The following is a 22,140-nucleotide window of genomic DNA, read 5'->3' as shown; positions in this document are numbered from 1 at the left end:
CTGAACTTGCTGTAGTATAGAGAAAAACTTCTATTAATATGATCTTACAACAACAAGTCTAACTGACCTTGTCATGTTCAAAGAGTTGGAGGAGAAAGGTGGCAACAGTTGCAGTGATGCCTATGAAGAGGTTGATGACTATGAGAAACACGTAAGCTGTACTAGGGACCTCGAACCAGAAAGATGCTGGGTACATGATGGGAGTGATGGACCACCTGGAAGGTAAGGGCAAACATTCTGAACAAAACCACATAACAACGCAACACATTACAGAAAAGCATTGCAAATACAGGAAATAAGTGTTGGACACGGCAACAAGATAGTTGGATGTCAGTCCATGACATAAATGGATGTTACATGGACCCGACTTCATAGATACTGTCATATGGGCCTAAAAAAGACACATGCAAAAATATTCAGAGGCCTGCCAAATTGCTCAGAGTTTCTCTCATCTTGTGTGGTACCTCAAACAACATTGTGCTGTAGTTCTTCTCCCCTGTTAGTCTGCAAACTTAGTGTGGATCAAGCCTCTCTGGAAGACTTGCTGCTCCCATGCTGGGAGCTGGAAAATGGGTGCTAGGCAAAGTTCACAAACCAAATGATAATAATCTCCCACATGTGTTTTTCCACAACTCTGCACTAATCTCCCTTAATGTCTGATTTGGTCTGAATGAGGCTTAATGCCTGATAAGTAAACGTGTGTGCAGTCAGATGTCTCACCCATAGAGAAGAAAGAGGGAGAGGACAGCAGGAAAGTTGGTTGGGGAGGTGTAGGCTGGTAGGTCGAACACAAACAGAATAATAACACAGCATGTGGCAGGTACCAGGTAGTTCAGCTGAGGAGAGATTAAAGGAGAGAACATATTCAGACCTGGTCAAACACTGCAGTAGTCACACTTATACATGCACACACACACAGACACATACACTGTATCCTCACCATGTCCCATATGTAGTTAGCCAGCCAGTAGATGACAGGGTCACAGCCACTGACAAACTGCAGGTGTTTGGCTTTTGTGGATTTCTCTGCAACAAGGAAAACCACAAAGCTGGCTGGCACAAAAGACATGGCCACAATGATGAAAATGGCAATCACCACATCTGTTCCCTGGAGCCTGGAAATATAGGAGACAGAGGCATTATATAGGGAGAGCTCATTTACACCACCATAATAAATGAATGACATTTGAGGTCTGAATTAACAAGAGCAAAATTGTTTAGCTTATATTCTTAAATTCTTTGCTACTACTGCAAACCAGAGTTAATCATAGATAAGTAGAGTTCATTGATCCTGGAAATTGTGTCAACACCAGAAACATGGTGTCAAATGTTTAGTGATGACACTGTGTTTCCAGATCTTAGTTATTAATTAGTTTGTTTACTTGTATTGACAGTAATGAAGACTAAAACTACAAAGACACAGATTTTGATATTCTTTAAGTAATACAGTTCTCTTTAAGGTATCCCTTAAATATCAGGGCTGCTGAGCAACTTACAAGTAGTCCAAGGAGAGGCTAGCACTGGTTCGATTCATTGGGTGGTTCGTCAGTGTGATACCTGCAAAACACAAACACCAAACACAACAACTTAATTTATATAGATGATTACAGCCAAACCAGAAGGTGGCCTAAAACTGTACAGATATTAATTGACACTGTCAATTATTTAGTATCACATCTGAAAAATCTCTGTCCATGTCGTAGCTTGTGTAATTACCATAAGCAGCAGGGTTGCCCTTAGATGAGGGCAGGTTGGCACGCAGGATGGCATTGTTGAGGACGTTGAGATACGTTGGCATGCTGTGGTAACCTTTGTTGTTGTACAAAACCTGGACACAAGTGGTCATTGTCTGTATGTATGTTTCTATTGTTTTTTTGTGAATGCTTTTGTCCAGTTCAAAGCACCCTTCTTACCTGAGCTGATCTACGAACTGCTATCTTGCGAACCATTGGAGGTATCTTTCTCCCAAAGGATGCGGGGACTGATTTTTGGATATTCCCCACTGTTAAACCACCATATCTATTGAGAACAAAGGCAGTGAACAAAACAGACAATCAGAATAAGAATCAGTTTTATTGCCACGTAGGTTTACACATACAAAGGATTTGTCTTGGCATAAGGTGCAAATACACAATATAAATATAGAATTAGAATTGGAAAGTAAAATACTTACAATAAGAAAAAGTTAAAGTATTACAAACATATAAAAAAGTGTGTACAGTAACAAAAACAAATAAGGTCAATCAAGACAAATGTAAACAAAACAAAATGAGAATGAACTGAAAGTGAATTTAGGAATTGTTTACTCACTCAACCATTAAATCTCTATTTTTTCACTTTCACAAAGTGTTGGCAGGTTAAATTTTTTTTAACACTTTCTCTAAAGGTCACATCTATTGTGCCTTATGGAAGACGTGAAATGCATTCACAATTCTTTATAATTACACTCATACATAATGCTTTCTGGAACACTATCAATAGTCAACTATCAAAACAATGTAGATGTGACTTATAAGACACTTAATAAGTCACTTGAACTTTTAATTCATTACAAGTCACATCCATAACCTTTTATGACTGTTGATATAAAAAGAATTAAATACTACGGGCTATATAGTAAACTGCAAAGCTTTTAAACATACAGTATATGTACCTTGTGTTTACATTGTCATGTTAGTTTCATTAACACTGTATAGAGGTGCAGCTCACCATCTTGTGACCAAAATAAGTATTACAAAAACAAACAAAAAATAAATTACCTGCCATTATTTTAGAAGAAAAAAGCTTGTTTTTTGTTTGTTTTCACCACTAAAATACTGTAAAAACATATTCAACATTCAAGTCAATACTCCACAAAATAAGACAATCAAAAGAAAGCATCAATTTGGTACTGAAAATGATATACAGTATGCAACAGTTACCTGACCTTATGAAATGCTCCCATTGCTTTCCTACCTGTGCAGGCGCAATCTGTCTGATGTGAAAAGCAGATACTCAGAGACGTTCCGGCCTGTGATGTCCACCAGGATATCACCTGTCACCACCTTCATGAGGGGGGGTCGCCCTCCCACCCCACTGGGGCATGAGAAGCCTGTCCCCTGCATGGAGCAGGTACAACGCACTGGCTCATGGACAGAAAGGGGGAGGGTGGGTGGAGACGTCACAGGCTCTGAGCAAACATAAGAGGAAAAGCACAGATGGAATTAATAACATTAATGATGGTTTTGTTAAATAGCTGATGTTTGACAAAGGAAAACTTATTTGATTAATTAGGACTGTACTGATAACCACAAAAATCAAAAATCATGCAACTGACAAGCTAAATGCCGGGAACGGCAAGCAACCTCTCATCACGTGAGGTCACACACATAATGTGCAGTCTGATTGTTGGAGACATGAAAAGGCAGCAGCATCCCATCCAATTCAACTATTAGTAGCAGTATAAAGGTTTGTTTACTGGGAAACGAGTTATCTAGTCCTGCATATAATGCCTATCCTGCAGATATTTAAATCTTTGGTCTGCCAAAGTGGTCCGGGTTAATGCAAAGGAGTTACCAAGTAAAGTTTTTTTAAACCAGCAGAGACATGTTATATTCTGTATTGATGGTGTTAAAAAATGGTTAAATGCTAAACTAATCCAGGCTGGAGAGTATATATGTGGAATATGTGGTATGTGGCTTGTATGTTTGCTTGGATTATTTATATGAAAATGGTCATCAGACTTAAGAGATGGACTCACCATGGACTGTGGTTGGAGGGGCAACTGTGAAGTTCCACAGTCCATCCTCAAAGCGAGGGTCTGGGTCATCTGAAGGTGCTGGTGAAGGAGGTGGGGGTACAAAGTTGGAGAGAGGGACTCCCTGAGTGAAGGAGTCCAGACACATGGAGTCAAAGTAGCGGGCAGCCAGAGTCTTGGAGTTATTGGCGCTGGGGTTGAGGGTCTGGGCCAACTGGTCAAGAGTGCTGTTGAAGGGGGTTTTGAGGACGCAAGTAGCACCCACACCCGAGGGCAGACGAAGGGTGTTGATGATCTTCTGTGGGCTGGCGTCTGGTGACAGTTTACTTCTGGGAGGAAAGGCCAGAGTTGCTATGCTCATTGCATTCTGGAGAGATATCTTCCAAAATGTAACCAGTCTAGTTTGGTTCTGACAAAACCACTACTGTGTATATTTATGTTTTTTAAATAATGGGTTATTTCAGTGTACAAGGCCCTGCACATCCTCATAGGTGTTTTTCAATTACAGTATTGGGGCTATTTAGAGCTATACTCGGGTTTACCCTGGTTATACAACCCTGATTCCAAAAAAAATGGGATGCTGTGTAAAACTTATAAAATAGAATATGATAATTTGCTATTGTTTTTGACATATACTCAACTGACAACAACACAAAGGCAATATATTTAATATTTTTTTCAACTACATTAACTTATTTAAGTATATGATTATTCTAAATTTGATGTCAACAACATTTCAAACAATTTGGGACAGGGACAACAAAAGACCGGGAAAGTTGTGGAATGTTTAAAAACAATTTTGGAACATTTGGAACACGGCTAAACAGGTTCATTTAACAGGTGACAGTATCATAACTGGGTATGAAGGAAGCATCCTTGAAAGGCTCAGTTGTTCACAGGCAAGAATGCAGTAAATGGATGGTGGTTTTGTCTATGATTCAGTATATGGTTTAAGATATAGGCTCGCAAAACTCAGATCAACTGTTAAACAAATGTCAACTGACCTGTACTGGGGTCTGTCTTCATTGGCGTAGGGAATGAAATTGCCTCTAGGTTGGGTATAGTTATGATACTGAGATGGGGACAAGATCAGGGGTGGCAAATCTCCTGTAGAACAAGACAAATGTAATGTTAATCAAAAAATGATGACTTCTTTTATTTACTCTGAAAGTAGAGCAAAGCATCAGCGCTCACTAACAATGCAGATAACTTGATTTTATTGCTATGAACAAACAATTTTTTAACATTAAGCAGGAGCCCTGTACATCAGAAAGGCTTAACATTCTTCACAATATTCTTTTTTAAACTGTTCCCAATTACTGCTCAAATGCTTTAGTCTATCAAAGCTGTACCAATGAGCATTTTTATATCAGAGCTAGATGAAATGACTGTGGAATGTGAAAGGTAGAAGTAACATAAAGTAATCACAAATTATGACCAAATGTGCAGTTCCTTTCAGCTGTACCGAACTTTCTAGTGTTTTTAAGATAGCCATTTCTGTTTAGGATTTACAAGCGTGGATCAGTCTCGGTACTTTCATAAACCATGACCAACAGCAACTAAACAATGACAAGAATATTGCACTTACATTCATCAGGTGGATGCTATGTGCTAATGCTGAACAGCATTAGGCAACTTTGTTGTTATCCAAAACTTTGTAAGGTAATAAAACGTTGGTGCTGTGTTTTTAAATCATGCCCTCCTAAGTGCTCTTTCGCTCTTCTTGTTCACAGAGCAACAATACTAATCATGAGCAGCTCTGCCACAATTCCTTTGAATTGTACTATGTACTTTAAACAGACTTGTCCACAGATGAAATTATTATTATGATTGTTGTTGTTGTTGTTATTCTGTTATCATTATTAGTAAGTGAAGCCAAAAGAACTTGATCACCCCCTGCTGGCTGGCTCCAGTGCAGGCTGTAGACCCTTCACCCTTCATGTTAACACATGGCACATGGGCCTAACTGAAAGTTACACATCAAGTAAATTTTTTCCAAAAATAAATTCCTTCATTTTCGTTCTTGGTGCAGTGGTTAGCACTGTCGCCTCATAGCAAGAGGGCTCCAGGTTCGAATCCCGGTCTGGACCCTTCTATGTGGAGTTTGCATGTTCTCCCTGTGCCTGCGTGGGTTTTCTCCGGGTACTCTGGCTTCCTCCCACAGTACCAAAAACATGCACATTAGGTTAATTGGCTACTCTACCCTAGGTGTGAGTGTGAGAGTGTGTGGTTGTTTGTCTTTGTGTGTTGGCCCTGCGATTGACTGGCGACCAGTCCAGGGTGTACCCCGCCTTTCGCCCCCAGCTCCCCCGCGACCCTGATGGATAAGTGGTATAGAAAATGGATGGATGGATAGTTATTTGATGCTATTAAAATGGGATGGGATCACGATTGATGACTGACAGCTGAGCACTGCTACCGATTGGGTCAGGCAGGTCTGTGTGTGGGGAATACAGTCCTGCAGCTCAACTGTCCAATCACTACTGCACAGACGTCTCAAAATAGCGTCATCAGTACAAGATAGCAGTGCTCATATTTGAGATAATTTGGCTTCATTTTTGAACAGTGAGAGGAAGTGCAGATGAGTCATCCCTTTTGTATATGTCAAAGGGTTTGTCATGTCACACAAATGGCAGAAAAAAGGGATCTGTAGAAAGCAGCATGGAGGCCAGTGACAACATTATATATCTCTTTGTCCTGAGAAGCAGGACAGAAACCTACTCTTAACCATATATGTAAAATCTCACCAATCTCAGGAACAGATAAAGCCACGGTCATGGCCACACAAACGAAGAATGCGGGTAAGAGAATCTGAGAGAAGAGGCCCTTGGTGTTCCTTTTGGCACAGTGGAACCTCTTGACAATGAGGCCATGAAACTGACTTAGCTTTAACCACCAACCCTCCAACTTGAAGCTGCCCTGCCCCTCCAGGACCTCTGGATCTGGGGACGAGGGGTTCTCTGCATCTCCTGGAGGTGAAGGGGAAATCAGATGAAAGAGAAAAATGGATTAGCAATGGAATGAGCAGCAGTCACAATGTATGTGAATCTCATGCGTATTATTACAGTATTAAACCTTCATGTTACAATAATAGTATAGTGACTAAATCCTCATTGTTATCAGTATAATCATGGTTTATTTAAAATGTGGTGAATATGTTCAAATAGTACAGTACACACTGGAATCATTTTACGTAACATATTATCATGTGCAATAGGCAAATATATCCTGCAGACACACAGCACATACTGTACAGCAGCACAACATGTGGTGATTTTACAAGGGTGTGTGACACTGAATGTTTCAGCTCCCATTACTGAAAAGCTATTGGCAAGTTAGACAGACAAACCTTTTCACTTTTCAAAGGTTTTCAAAGCACATTAATCAAACATAGCTTAAATGACAAATCTTGAAATGGTAATGCTGTTCGGAACAGGCCGATTGCTTGGCTTCTGGTTTTACTGCTTGCAGCTTTCTTGATAACCACTCATCAAAACCACTTCATGCTTGTCAGTGACTGCACAAGGTTATCAAAATGTTAACATTAAAACTAAATCTAGTCATACACATGAGAACTGTTAATGTCGTGTCATCATAGAGACAGAAATGTCACATAAATTGGGAAAGGACTGCTTTGATGTTAACAAAACAAGCTATGACTGAAATGGGAAGCAGTAATGTTAATAGAAATGTTTGACACTTGCCATCTTGCTGTCTTACCTCTCAGGCTGGCAGAGTCAGACTCTTGGCCATTGTCAAAGAGTGGACAGTAGTCTCCATAGAAGTCTGCATAGAGTCCACCTTCATCCCCCCTCACTGAGCCGATGGACGAGGAGGATTTCAAGGAAGTCTGGCTCTGGCTCAGTCTGGAGCACATCACCAGATTACTCAGCTCCACCTCCGGCTTCTCATTTTTTACTGAAGGTCCAGTCTCATTCTGTGGCCCTGCCGGGCCTGCCGAACCCACTGAGGATTTCCCCACTGAGCTGCCCCCTGGGGAACCCTTCATGTCTGCCCAGAGACAGAGAGCAAGCGAGAGAGAGAGAGAAAGAGAGAGAGGAAATTATTATTTCAGCCTGGAGGCCAAAGGATACACGGATACACAGTCAGACAAACGTCAGATTTTGTACTCAGTAAACATTTTGCACAAATCTAACTTTGCTGAGGAAGTCATAACTATTTTATGAAAGGTAAAAACTTTGTGGAGATGTTGAGCTATCTGGAGACACAGGGGACGAACGTGGTCTCACCAGCATCGCTGTTCTCCAGAGACTGGTCCTCTTCAGACACTTTGAGAAAGACTTCTTCCAGGGTGGTGTCCATCACCCCGAAACTGGTTAAGGCCAGGCTATCCAAGCTGTGCTCTAAAGCCTGGACAAGGCACACAACACGAGAAAATGTCAAATTACTGTACAGTCTACCAGTGAATTTGCTCTGATCTCAGGAATATGATGTGTGTGGGTGTGTATGTATATGCATCTCTAGACACTCTGGAATCTCTACTAGAATTTCTGAACAAGGCTGAGTAAAATCTAACGGTTTTATGTTAATGGATTAAACTTTCGAACATACTGCAATGACACAAATCAGACTGGCATGAAATAATTCCGTTTAGGTGAATCTTCTGTATGGCCAACCACACTCTAAAATCCTGAAAAAAGTTAACATGTCAATGCAAAGATGAAATTTTAATAATTCTGTTTTAAGGGACAGGGATGAACGGACAGCCACAGCAAGGTGTCTTTCCAGAAATCCTGATGCAGTTATTCAAGATAATCCACAATCCTTGTTATGAGCGGTGTGAACTATTTTATGCATCACTGTGTAGGAGGAAATGTGCATCTAATCATGGACAAGAGGCTTGTAACAGGGTGGGATGCAAACCCATCCTCTCATGGGTTTGCATCCCGGTGTCCTTCTCAGCTGAGCTGTAATGTCAGCTAGCTTAGTAAGTTAGTCTCTCATCTATGAGCAGATGCATGTTTCCAATGTGAAACTGCTCACAATAAGGTCTGTGGATCATCTTGAGTAACCAGGTCATGATTTCTGAAGACAAAGACATTGCTGTTGAGTTTTTCAAAAAAAGTTTTGGCACACTGTTATATTCTAGAGAAAGCAGACATTGCTACAGCTGACAGCTCTAGAACTCAGCAACTCACACACAATAAAGCTACAGTTAAGAGGAAAAGTGTATTTTTTTCCACTGTAGCAGACCACAATAAAGAAAATGCATGGTAAGCATGTGTACCTGGAAGAGCCTCTCAAAGCAGCCCTTTTTGACAGCTTCAGAAGGTAGGACATAAGACAGTTCAGTATTGGAGTCGGACACCAGCAGGCAGGATGCCACAAACTGGCGAATAAACTGGGTGACCCGAGCCTCTGAGCAAGGCGACAGAGAGGAGGACGGAGACAGAGATGAAGGAGGCTGCAGCGGGCTGCCCTGGCCTGAAGGAGAATACACAACATAAAGGACAAATGCAGCAGGGGAGGACAAAATGAAATAGATCAGATTGAGACAGGGACGGAAAAGACAAAGAAAACACAGTGCCATTAGCGACAAAGCACAGGCAACAATGGGGATGAATTGAGAAGAGTCAGCTTAACAGAGAAGGGGAGGAGAGGTGAGTGAGGTGCACAAATAACAAGCTGAGACATAAGTATTATGTCCAGTGGCCAAGCTACTAAATGACTGATGCACATGCACAGTTATTACACACTGGTAAATGAAAACATGTGCAACCCAGTCCAACAGGTGATCTTCATCACATAAACAACCATAAGAAAATGTATTAATAACCTGAATGACTTAAATTTGTTTATGATTTACACTCTGATAGTCTAACAGGTGAGTAAACTGAAAACAAGAGAGAACTTGCACACATGTAGACTCACCTGGGCCCTCGCTCTGCTTTTTGACCAGTGTCAGTTTGTATCCGTCTCCATAGGTGCTCTTCAGAAAGAGTGGCGAGCCACAGCACTTGAGCTTCCCATGTGAGATGATGGCAATGCGATCTCCCAGAAGGTCTGCTTCATCCATATGGTGGGTGGACAGCAGAATTGTACGGCCTGGAGTAGACAACACACACACATAAAGCTACAATAAATATATTATCAAAAAAGAAATCAAATCAATTATGTGCAAACTGAATAGAGAAAATCGTTTCATTACAAGGATTTTCGCTATTTTTTACAAAAAAATGCTCCATGTGAACCACAGTAAAAACTGTATCCGCGACACATCTTGCAGTTTTAACATAGTGTGAAAGCTTTAATTTCATTATGAAAGTCTGACCCCAGGCAGCGTCATCGTCTGCAATGAAGTAAAGTCAAGTAATGCTTTAATGTGTGATGGGCTTATGGACTTTTGCACATGCTGTGTAAACTTTTTTACCACTTACCATTCCTGTGATGGTATCACAGGAATGACTATTACAGTAGTTTGACAAGTGAAAGGTACACATGAGGTGCATCTCTCCCTTTGCAAACCAGTAAATCTTCAGCAATCCTTCTCTGAAAACCTACCCATGGAGATATGATCATGATTGCAACAGAGAGTGAAGCATCCAGTAGAGGGTGGTTTGTTTTCTTTTAGATCACTGTCTAAAAGAAAACAAACCACCCTCCACTATCATCTATGATCCTGTGCAATGCGAAATTATTAATGAAAAAGCTGGCCAAACTCTGACTGCTGTCAAAAACCTGCTCTGAATACCATGAGTCCTCCATAATCCTCTTCACTGAGATGTTAAGGCTGGAAATCCCCATTCCTACGGTAGAAATCTAAGGTTTTGCACACTTCCAAGCAGACAGAACTAAAGTCCGAAGGAGAAGAGGGGGTGGGTGCGGGTGTGGGTGTGTATGCCAATGACGAGTGGCGTAGGCTGTATACACTTCAGTGAGGACACAGAACTGCTGTTTCAACACCTGAAGTCATTCTGCCACCAAACATTCTGATATGTTCAGTATACACTCCTTCTGATGGTAACGTGTCCAGATCGGTTGCAGTCTGTCAGTCTGTCTTTATTATAAGAAATTTTAACCTTTGCAGCTTGAACACTGTACTTCTTGGTTTTGGAAAATATATAAAATGTGAAACCAATAAAAATAAAACATCAGACCAGTGTTATGGAAACAGTGAAAGTGCTTACACAGCTACTGCAAAACCACCTCTGGCTAATTAAGACCATAACACTGTCCATTTGATCAACATTGTATAAAGAACAGCTCTTAAGAGAAGCAAGTCTCTGCCACTGTATGGACAGATGATAGTGCTGAAACAGAGTGGGGAAAAAAATCTAGACTGTGCTACAGGTCACTACAGACTTTCTGCATTGATACTGCAATTCTCGCTAGAATTACTTGCTGCTGTGTCCCTGCATGCACCACTCACATTGCAGTTTACATCCATGTCTGCCCAGACTCATAATACACAGTATGCAGTGAAAAAAAGGAATAAGAAACAGCAATAAGTGGAGTTTTTGATCAAATGGAAGTTATCAGTAAACTGACATGAGTAAATTATTACCAGTGAGAAACACGTTGTCTTCACTTAGCCACTTTTTTACAGAGGAGTGCAGAAGACTGATAAAGGCCTTCATCACATGGTGCAACAACAATCACCTAAAACTCAGTATCATCAAAACTAATACTGTGGTGGACTACACTGCTTCAAATACGGATGCTGCTACAAAGATGCTATAAATTCTAAAATGTGAAGAGTTCTACAATCAAAGTCAAACCAGAGAATGAAGGTGGCAGAACAGTAGCTTGAGGTGATGCTTGAAAAAACCTACATAACTTGAAAACTAGGACACTATGGGGCTCTGCGAAACCTATGACTCACATGAAATCCACAAAGAAACCTTTACACACTGTTGATGGGCTGTGCACACCAAATTAAACGGATGTGTTTTAATACAAGGTTTGTTACTGAGCCTGCACTCACCCTGTTTGTACTTGAGGATGAGGTCCCAAATAGCCCTGCGAGCATAGGGGTCCACGCCCGCTGTGGGCTCATCCAGGATGACGGCTCTGGAGCCACCTACAAAGGCAATGGCCACAGACAGCTTCCTCTTCATCCCGCCAGACAAAGTCTGCACTAAGCTATGACGCTTGTTGGATAACTCCAGGTCAACAATCATCCTGGACACACACACACACACACACACAAACATAAAACAAAGTGTTATCTTCTGTAGAGCTGATTTAACTATCAACTACAGTCATACCTTAGCTAAAGAACCGATAATAACACCTTGGAAGATCACATCTATATTGGATTGTGAGTTCATAGTGAATTTATAATGAATTCATAAAGCTTTACAACTATATTCACATAATACTTTCTGACGCACCATATCAACAGCCATATAATGTTATAGACATGACTGAGTTATAAGTGTCTTATGAATAAACTAGAGGTTGACCCCTAATGGGCTTATAATGGATTATCACTGCCTGTAGTCACCGATACACACCTCAACATTCAACTGTAGTAAGGACTCATAGTATGCTATAATAATTTGTGGACTATTAAGTTAAGTGAAGTATATATTGATGAATCTAATAATAAATGCTTCATCATATTGTTTCATTGTTGGTGTGAAGCAAAGTGTAATGTTTTTTTCATGCATTTAAAAGAATCTATGCTCTATCGTGGGTGATTAATATTATCTGTAGTGAGAAAACAAGCAAACAAGGAGGAAGTGTTGAGCTTATTAAATGTTATCAAGTTTTGAGTGTATTAGCTGGAGAACAGAAAATGGAAACATGCTCCAAATAAAGAGAATTTACTGAATAAATACGGAGGGACAGTGGAGAGAATATTAACCCTCAGATATATTGTTCAGTATTTCTTATTTTCTGCATATAATAAAAAACAAAGTGAATGAAATAATACATGTGTGTAATAAGTCTGCAAGCCATGAATAATATAGTATTACACTGTTCTACAAGGCCATGGTGGTAAGGAAAGGGTAAGCAATTCTCAGGGATAAAATCAAATACTCTGCTTAGTTATTTTGAGCTGTTTCCATCAGGGCAAAAGAACAGGGCACTATTTTAACACTAGGCATACCTGATATGAAAACACTGTGCGTCTGGTTGCTTTCTGTTGTTATCAATGTATATTCAGCGGTTCGTTTTGACTGTATTTATTTTTGTTGTAATGTTGTTGTAATGTAAGAATCAGTGATGTAAGAATTTCTATTAACCAACTGACAGAAATGCAGTAGCCTTGTACTGACTTGTCCATCTCCTTGCGTATGTCTTCTTCAGCCATGCCTTTGAGTCTGGAGTAGAACCACAGATGCTCCTCCACACTCAGCTTGTCAAACAGTACGTTGTGCTGTGGACACATGCCCAGGTTCTGACGAATACGCTCCATCTCTGTGCGAATATCGTGACCGTATATGGTAGCAGAGCCAGAGGTGGGCGGGAACAAGCCCGTCAGGATGGACCTATGACAATTCCATGTAGGCAGTCAGTCGAAGTAGCACTTTGCCCAAAACAGTCATTACTTACTCTCTCTAATACCAAATAAAGTCAGATTGCTTTTTTTAGTTAATACAATTCTGTATCTTCACAGCAAAGTAATGTTGCAGCATTCTCCTAAGTTGAACGCTAATCTTCACCTCTATCATAACACACAAACAAACACACTAGTGCCCCTCACATGGTTGTGGTCTTGCCAGCACCATTGTGTCCCAGGAAGGAGACCACCTGGTTTTCATGGAGATTGAGGCTCAGCTTGTTGAGGGCCAGTTTGCTGCCGGTCTTGTACACCTTGGTCAGTTTATCTATGCACACCACCAACGGCAGGTGGCTCGGCTCCTCCTCTATGCCACGCATTTCCTCTGGGGTTACAATGAGACAGGGAGAAGTAAATGATGCACGAAAGACATTACTTAAATATAAAACAGATATACTTCTTACTTTCACAATGATTCTTATTTTACTCAATTTCTTAGCACTCTCTCTTAAAATCTTTATTTGTCACAGTCATACTCAGCATAATAATTCCGACCCCTAATTCTGACTGAGAACGACCTGATTGTATGACCTTAAGTTCACGGACTCAAACTCATTGGACCGGGGTTACAATTAAATATATTGTGATAGTGTAAGCAAGGCAAGATGTATTGTTTCATAGTCCTGTGTGGTTTGAGTTCACACTATCAATATGTGTTTACTTCTTTCTTTCTCAGTTGATGTCACATTGGAAGGGAAGAGTCAAATAGAGGAAGTCAGATTCAAAACTGCTATCTAGCTGTTGGGGATTTGAACACAAAATGAACTACTTCCACAAAACCTTATATGTAAACTACTAACTTAAAATTGATACTGTGTTTCTGAAAATAGATCACAAAACACAGTATCGCGATACTGAAGTTTATCAAGCTTAGCAGAGAAAGTCACAAGCTGTTCAAAATATTCAGAGTAGTCAAAAAGGTTTAACGACACAGAGCACATGCTGTATGTAGGTCTTTAGTCACTCCACTTACACATTATTTATTCAGATGCATTTCACTTTTTATAACTACATTGTAATTTTTCAAGGTGAGGTTTATACACTAAATTATCATGTTAAAATACTGAGTGGTCTTACATTCACACATCTTGCTATGAGTGTTTACATTGTAACTACTATCTAGTAAGGAAACAGTCCCCTTTGATTAGGTGTTTTCCTCTGTTGGTAGTTATGACTAGATACAGATACTGAACAGACCGATTATGAGAGAAAGTAAATAAATGTATTTTCCAAAATACTTAATTGACCAACACTGTGGGTTTTGCACACCATGTGGTAAAGTGTGACTTGCTTAAGTGGATCTACAGGAAATGAGAATCTTGTCCACAAGTTGTCCTCATCATCCAAATGATCATTTGTCCGTACCAGTTCTCCGCTGGTCCATTGCACATGCCTGGTCTTCCTCCATCACACTGAGCCTGGCAGTCCCACCTCCACACCATGGCCAATCCCAGGTCTCAACACGCCCACTCCCTGACCAATAGGACCTCTGCAGGGGAAAGTACCATGGACGGGGCAGGCCATACATTCCTATAGGAGAAAGAAAACACATTTGCCACAACATGAGACACTAGAGACCACCAGTTAATCACACCATCAGTGCACTGAGCAGCTCCTTCAGCGATAGACTCCTTCACCCCAAATGTGTGAAAGAGAGATATCATAGGTCCTTACTTCCTGCTGCTGTCAGATTGTTTAACAACCAGCACTGCCCCCAGTAGACCACACACACACACACACACACTCATTCACTTAAATATTGTGGAAGACATCTTGGCAATAATAATAAGAATAATAAGGATGTGCAATAATTCACTATTCCAATGTGCAATCTTTTAGCCCATGTGCACCTGCTGCTATTGTGTTGGTATCTGTTGTTGTGTGTGTCGTTTGTTGATTTACATACATAGCGTTTTATATTACTATTCTTTCACTTACGGAAATTGTTTATTACTGATGTAAATTGCTTATTATAGATGCCTGTAACGATATAAATTTCCCCATTGTGGGACAATAAAAGAAATCTCAATCTTAATCTTAATGTGCTTCCTGAGCAAGCATATCATTCTGCTTCAGACTTCAGATGAAAAAGCCAGCGAACGAGAAAGCGTTTTAAGTCTATCATGACATGTAATGCATATCTGCAAATGTATCGGAGATAGAAAATAGCACCCACCAAAGCATTTTGTGACATTCAACAATGCAAACTGAATCCATAGTCTGCTTGTTTCACTTGGACACATTAAAGAGGAGATGGCCCAGATGAGGAAGATGAACGGACTGTTTTGGTATGCCCATATAATTGTCTCATCAGTTCACAATTTTCGTCTGTGTTAATGATGCACGGATCTGTTTTAGGCTTTCCATGGGCACGCTGAATAATCCATGTCAAAAGAATTTGCTTGTCATTCATATTGGACAGATTCCATGGTGTTTCTTCATTTTATTAAACATCAGCAGAAATGATAAGTGTGTCTCCCCATTAAGACAAACTAACACGTAGTTAAGCATGAGTCCATCTGAACTTGCCAACAGGATCAGACAGGATCCAATGTTAATTAAAGTGCGGTATTCTTCTACACATCCCCAAGGTCACACACACACAGTCCAAAGTTGTACAGTGAAATTATTGGGAGTAAAGCAGCTGTCCTCCTGATAAATCCTGAGCTCCATCAGAACTACCTAAATTTCAGAAGATTAAAGTCTAATTATGTTTTCTCTGGAAAGCTTGCTGATCCTTTTGAGTTTATAAATACAGCTTTTAATTTTGCTGCTAAAAAGTTCCATGATATTTGCTGCAGTGACATAAGTCTTTAAAATTAGTCAAAGCATATTCACTAATCATTAAAATAAATCATTAAAACAAACGTTCACACATCAATACAACACACAGTAAATGAAATCACCTGGAAAACTTCTGCTCCTTGACATAATTTAAAGGTCCAGTGTGTAGGGAGATTTAGGAGTGGAAACAGAACATAATATTTCGTATACAATCACTTCAACTAAGAACGGCTGCACATTCATTACCTTAAACAAGCCTTTTATTGATCCTTTAATCTTTAATCAGAGGGTGCAGATTCTCTTCCATGGTTCTACTTCTAAAGTAGCCAGGAAGGGAAAAATCAAACACACGACAGCTACCGTAAGGGAGGATCACCTGAGGTTTGGTCAGTTGGTTGTAATCTGCAACCTGATCACTAGATGCCACTAAATCATACATACTGGACCTTTCAGAGACAGGTTGGTGCCCATTCAGAGGGCAATAATTTCATACCTGGATGCACGGCCTCTATGTACCAGGTGAGCACACCATACACACCAGCATCGATGATGAGCATCATCATGGACAGACCCAGGTTAAAGTCATCACCTTCTACTGGTGACTGGCTGATGGTCCGCCATTGGATGCCAACACCTGCTACCTCATACAATGCAAAATACTTGGAGCCAAGGCCGAAGGCTGTGGTGGACATAAGAGACTAGAAGAGACAGGTGAGACAGTTACTTACCTTGGATCATCAGGATTATCGAAGCAATTCTTCACAGTGACAACACAAGGAGCAAATTTTACACACAGACACCGAACATAGTTAAATTTAAGTGAATAACTGGGAAAAAAGACAGAAAAAAAGAAAGGCCTTACAGCGATGCACTTCTCAAAGGCAGTGATCTTATCATGGGCCACCTCCTCCCTAATGGCCACATACATGTAGGGCACGTAGCTGAGGAAGTAGATGATTCCTCCACAGGCTGAAGCCAGCTTGGCCTTCGAGTAGATTACTGAAACCAAAAAACTGAAAAGAAACAGATGTTACATGGAGTTCTTTTTTTATTTAGTAGTTTTATAAAATATAAACCTAGCTTCAGTCTTGTTTTTAAGCAATTTTTTATACCACTTGTAGGTCTGTTTCTTTCTCTACAGAGATTGTGTTATTGGGCTTTGAGAGCTGCCAAACTCCTATAGTCACTGTGCCTGTACACATCCTGTGTAGATACAGAGCTGCCGATGCTCTGCCAATGTGCTGCTTTCACTACAGGAGCTGTGTAAATATTCTGTAAATCCATGATGACATGCAGCGGGTGAATAATCAAATTTCCCCCCTACCAGCGAGTTTATTTGAGCAGCATGGCTGTTATATCTCAACTTTATTGGTGATGCTTCCCGATTACCTGGGTTTTGCGTATTTCTGTGTTTGGGCATTTAGATTGTAATAAGCGCAGTGTCTCCTACACAATAAATGTGTATAAATTTTACACAGCATCAGCAGTTCAGCTGTGATGCATTTTGAGGAGACAGTGATTCATGGCTTTAGTCGAAATAAAATATTTCACCAGAACATGATGGTGGCCACGGCATAGATGGTGAGGAAGAGCCAGATGATGAAGGGATCACTGTGGAGCAATACCCGGCCATACTTCAAGATGGCTGTCAGGGCAGTGACAGAGATGGACAGCTGGACGAAACCAGTGATAAACCAAGCCACCCAGTGGACGGCATTGTTCAGACCCATCATCTTCATCACCTGAGGAGGTGGCACAATAGTTACATATCAGAAATCATAACTTCTTTGTTCTACACAGCCACTTTAAACTGGGCTACTGTAGGTTCGTTTGTGCTATTCAGTTAAGGTGTAGTGTTAAGTTTGAGGTATCGACACACACACCCACACACACACACACACACACACACACAGCTCTGCAAAAATATTTTCAACCCAAGATTGCACAGATATCATTATTATTATAAATGTGTTCAGTGAGTACAAAATTAAAAAATAATTATTTTTGTGCCACTAGAACTTTTTGTCATGGTTTTAAAGAGATATCAGGTACAATTTTTTCATCAGGATTGTATCAAGGTTTACGAATCTGGTATTGTGACAACCTCACTTTTCTGTTCTGTTCTCCACCTGCCAAGGTTACTAAGTCAACTTTTTGTTGTGTCACATACCACCAATAAAAAAGTCACATTAAAATTGACTTATGTATTTTTACAATTTTGTCATAGTTTCTTTATGTCAAAAATAGAGAGGGCGGTGGTGTTTAACAGGTGTGGAAAGATACAAACAGGAATGTGTGGCCGTGTAGCGATATTAAAGGCTTTGTTGAGACTGCAGGAAAATCAGATTTGTTTCTTAAATCAGACAGACTGCCCGCACTGTGTTCAGACATCACCAGCCTATCGTTTTGAATAATAATCTGACATGAGTTCCCAGAGCTATCTGACTTGTCATGTAGAAAACCGGCTTGAATCGCATTTCAAGCCGAATCCAAAGGTGGTTTGGAACCGATTTGCAAAAACCACTTTTGATTTGATTTTTGCTGATAAAATCTGGATTGGACAAAAAATGGATTTGGGCTGGCAGTCTAAACAAGGCCTAAAGCACTGCACCTCAAATAGCACTGATATAGCATTCCAGTTATCATCACAATGTGGAAATAATTCTGCTCATGCAAATTACATGTTAATCCACTACTACTGCTTCTACTACTAAATAGATTGTTGTTATTCTGTTTTTTGTGGTTATCAACAAATCCCACCAAAATACCAAAACCATGTGTTAATCCTTAAAAATACCTAATATAATATATATATATATATATATAAATATATCATAAGCATGAGTAATTTCCTTACATAAACACCTGGTTGTGGGTGGGAGCGTTCCCATGAAATGTAATTTTTAATTTTAACAAAACATTACTCACACAGGAGGAAATAATGAACTTGTTGGAGACTATTTTCAGCAGTGGATTAATCCACTATGATTATTTGGGGCAGCAAGGTTGTGTGTGTTGAAAGGAGTCAAACCAAAATACAGCGTAAGTGTTCATGGTAATGAAGGAACAAGTTAGCCAGTGCAATAGTGTGGCTGGTTGATGCTGTATGTTTTTAATAGTTTTTGGACAATAATGAAGCTCTGTGTCACATATGTCAGGCTTTGATAGACATAAAATACTTGTTAGTAGATACATTAATTGGTAACACACATACAATCATAGTCATACAGTCTAACCTCTTTGAGCCGGTGCTCCTTCTCAGCCACAATATGCTGAATCATCATGGCTACTGAGTAAACCCAGGAGATCACCATGCAAAGAGGCATCATATGCTCAATCACAAACAGAAAACTGAAAAATAACAACAACACGGAATATCAGGTAAAGATGAAATACACATGTTTATAGACCACACTGCATTTCAGTTGTCAAACATAGAATCAGTCCAGAATTTTTGATACTGATACGTTGACTTCATTACTGGTTTCTTGACAATTCATTTTTCAGTACTAATTTTAGAAAATCAAGAAGAAAATTGCACTACACATTATGGTACAACTACCCTTTTCAATGAGGAAGCTGTTCAAACTTGTGGATGCAGCTGGAGAAACTGTTTTTTTGAAATTTGATGATTTGTTGTAGCACCAATGAGAAAATTGGTTACAGCAACAATTAAAGTGATATTCAGCAAAGTGAAACATACTAAGAAGTTTAGGAAAAAACAGAAATAATTTCCAAAGTAAGACTAGGGCACAAAATAAGTGTGGACAGCCTAAGCTACTGTATGTCTTATGTTTCTTATATTACATATGTATAATATAAGAGTAGGCATTTCTTGCTTTTTGTTGGATGATGAACACATCAATCTATCTAGGGGTCCTTTTCACTTGTCACATTATTGTAAAATGAGGAGGACTTCTGTCAGGACCCTGTGATTCTCTTTCAGTGGTCTGGCTATTGACATGTTCTGATATGAAAGTTAACGTGCTCCAGGGCAGGCCCCGAAGTTGAAACAAAAAACACAAAAAACAGCTGGTGCAGGAAGCAGTCTCCCACACAGTGATCATTATTCATTAGTTCTTCATTTAAATATGTTGACAGCCTAATTTCTTCTTGGTTGGTCTCTCCCAATGTCTGACTGAAGATTACACCTTTGCTGACAAAACAATCCACTGTGCCAGCTTGAGGTGCATTTATCTCGATTTACATGTCAGCCTGTAAGCAACACCATGGTTGCTGTCAGAAATACTCTCTCCCTCAGTTCTGAGTTATCTATCCCTGCAGCGGCAAGGAGAAGATGAACCATTCCACAATGTGGGGAACAGAATGTGCAGATCCTGGTTAGCTGCACTGGCTAGCTAACAAGCAGCATAAAGTTAAGTTATACAAGTTTATTGGCTACTGAATTTACTCCTTAAGTATCAAAATTTGGTGCTGAATGACAAGCCATTTGTCAAAATAATTAAAGTAATTGGTGTCATAAAAGTATCAGTTTGGTACCCACCCCAAGAACACAATATATATGAGCATTTTGAAATACAAAATGTTTCAAATTGCATATACAATATTTCACAACATATATTTTTGTCCCTCTCTGCCTAGTGATTACTGAATGCTACATGCACAACATTATGATATAAAACAAACTACGAAATAAAGAACATGGCAAAGCCCATTTCTTACTCGTCTCTGGTATAACACGGGTAGGGGAACATCTGTACGTAGTTACCAGGTTCCACCACATCATGCCCCACAAACGTGTTGATGATGGCTCTCTCTATCATATCTAGAGCAGAGTGACAGAGAGAGAAATAAAGTGTGAGTGTTACTTAATATGAAAATAGGAAAATTAAAATATTTCTTTAATGCTCTACTCAACATTTACATATTGTAACCACGGAACAAATGGCTATGTGTAATTTGGAAGGTTTCACCAGTAATGACAGACTTACAGAGAAAATGCACAAAATGTTGATTTAATTCAAAATTATATTTACCATGACTGTCCAGGTATTAAAACAGATATCTTAATACCTGGACAAATAAAACCAAAACCAACCTGCACTCCCATATCACAATAGGTGTTTTTGTAATTTTGGTGATCCCCTGTAAGTTAATCTCTCATAGCTTAAATAAACTGCTTGGCTGTCTCCAGGCCAGTTCATCAGACTGTGTCCTGTCAGCTTGGATGTTTGGATCTTTCTGTGTCATGAGCTGCTTCTCTGTGCTGTTTCCTGAATAAAAGATGACTTGCAGTGACAAAGTGCTTCTGCTGCAGCTTGCATTGGCATTTTCACAGGTGCACCCTCTTCCCAGTGCACAGTGGTAAGCACTTTACCAGAATAAATCCCTTTCTTAGTAAAACAAACTAAACAATGCATTTGACACAACACTCTGGCTCCCTTGTGGACCTGTGTCTAGGTCTTGATTTATAGCACAGACTGTTGCTATCTACAGACTGCACTGAAACAATGAGTCCACTAATGAGTCCAGAATTAGAATCCAACACAGTAGCAGTGTATCTAAAAATAACAATTTAAGTAATGTATCAAATCAATATTCAAGCATGTATCATAAATATATATATAGTTACTACTCAATGAGCGCTGTATTTCAGTCAGTTACCTTGGATCCAAACAAAGCCATAGAGGAAGTAGAATTTCCCCCCGGTGTTGGGCCCAGGACGCCAGTAAGCCCTTCTGATTTCATTGGTCTTCTCTGTAAAGCTGGAGTTTTGTCTAATTTTGTACAGAACATGAGGTGGCAGGGAACCGTCTTTATTGGTCTGAAAAATCACACCTGAAAAGAAAAAGTCATATTAGTGGCACAAGCAGCATACCAACTTTAGGTTCAAGGCCAGTTTCTACATGTGAAAAAACCTCTTATATAACCGTGTATACGCATTATAATAGATGAAATGATGGACTCAGAGCTGTCTAGTTATAATCGGATCACCTAAGACTTTTGCTATTATCGGATATGAACAAGCTCTCAGTTTAACATGGGTCATATCAGCAGTGTTATGTTACATTAAAACTAGTTTGGAAGCCAGTTGCGAGTCAGTATGCAATTTATACAAGTGGGATGTAGA

The 22,140-nt window shown here is 39.8% G+C and overlaps 1 protein-coding gene across 6 annotated transcripts in view; it reads right to left on the bottom strand.

The window, feature by feature from the left end:
- Positions 1-22,140, bottom strand: part of abca2 (ATP-binding cassette, sub-family A (ABC1), member 2) — an 80,775-nt gene that overhangs the window by 11,523 nt on the left and 47,112 nt on the right. For 5 of the 6 annotated variants that reach the window (XR_006843108.1, XM_046385683.1, XM_046385680.1 and 2 more), the window contains 24 exons: positions 21,675-21,848; positions 20,733-20,835; positions 19,286-19,400; positions 17,601-17,791; positions 16,912-17,062; positions 16,543-16,747; positions 14,631-14,795; positions 13,410-13,590; positions 12,982-13,194; positions 11,682-11,878; positions 9,629-9,802; positions 8,985-9,181; positions 7,987-8,107; positions 7,457-7,747; positions 6,484-6,705; positions 4,741-4,843; positions 3,740-4,065; positions 2,956-3,169; positions 1,914-2,019; positions 1,717-1,828; positions 1,497-1,557; positions 941-1,115; positions 721-836; positions 68-215 (listed from right to left, as the gene is read on the bottom strand). Coding sequence is in view for 5 of the 6 variants with exons in the window: in XM_046385683.1 (XP_046241639.1) it covers positions 68-215; positions 721-836; positions 941-1,115; positions 1,497-1,557; positions 1,717-1,828; positions 1,914-2,019; positions 2,956-3,169; positions 3,740-4,065; positions 4,741-4,843; positions 6,484-6,705; positions 7,457-7,747; positions 7,987-8,107; positions 8,985-9,181; positions 9,629-9,802; positions 11,682-11,878; positions 12,982-13,194; positions 13,410-13,590; positions 14,631-14,795; positions 16,543-16,747; positions 16,912-17,062; positions 17,601-17,791; positions 19,286-19,400; positions 20,733-20,835; positions 21,675-21,848 (4,061 nt within the window). In the remaining variant the exon portion in view is untranslated. The remainder of the gene's footprint in view (positions 1-67; positions 216-720; positions 837-940; positions 1,116-1,496; positions 1,558-1,716; positions 1,829-1,913; positions 2,020-2,955; positions 3,170-3,739; positions 4,066-4,740; positions 4,844-6,483; positions 6,706-7,456; positions 7,748-7,986; positions 8,108-8,984; positions 9,182-9,628; positions 9,803-11,681; positions 11,879-12,981; positions 13,195-13,409; positions 13,591-14,630; positions 14,796-16,542; positions 16,748-16,911; positions 17,063-17,600; positions 17,792-19,285; positions 19,401-20,732; positions 20,836-21,674; positions 21,849-22,140) is intronic. The other variant, XM_046385682.1, reaches the window with a different exon arrangement.

This window comes from Scatophagus argus, chromosome 4, assembly GCF_020382885.2.
Source record: "Scatophagus argus isolate fScaArg1 chromosome 4, fScaArg1.pri, whole genome shotgun sequence".
Taxonomy (NCBI): domain Eukaryota; kingdom Metazoa; phylum Chordata; class Actinopteri; family Scatophagidae; genus Scatophagus; species Scatophagus argus.
Note: the sequence above shows the minus strand (reverse complement) of the source record. Positions and strands in the feature narration are given on the sequence as shown.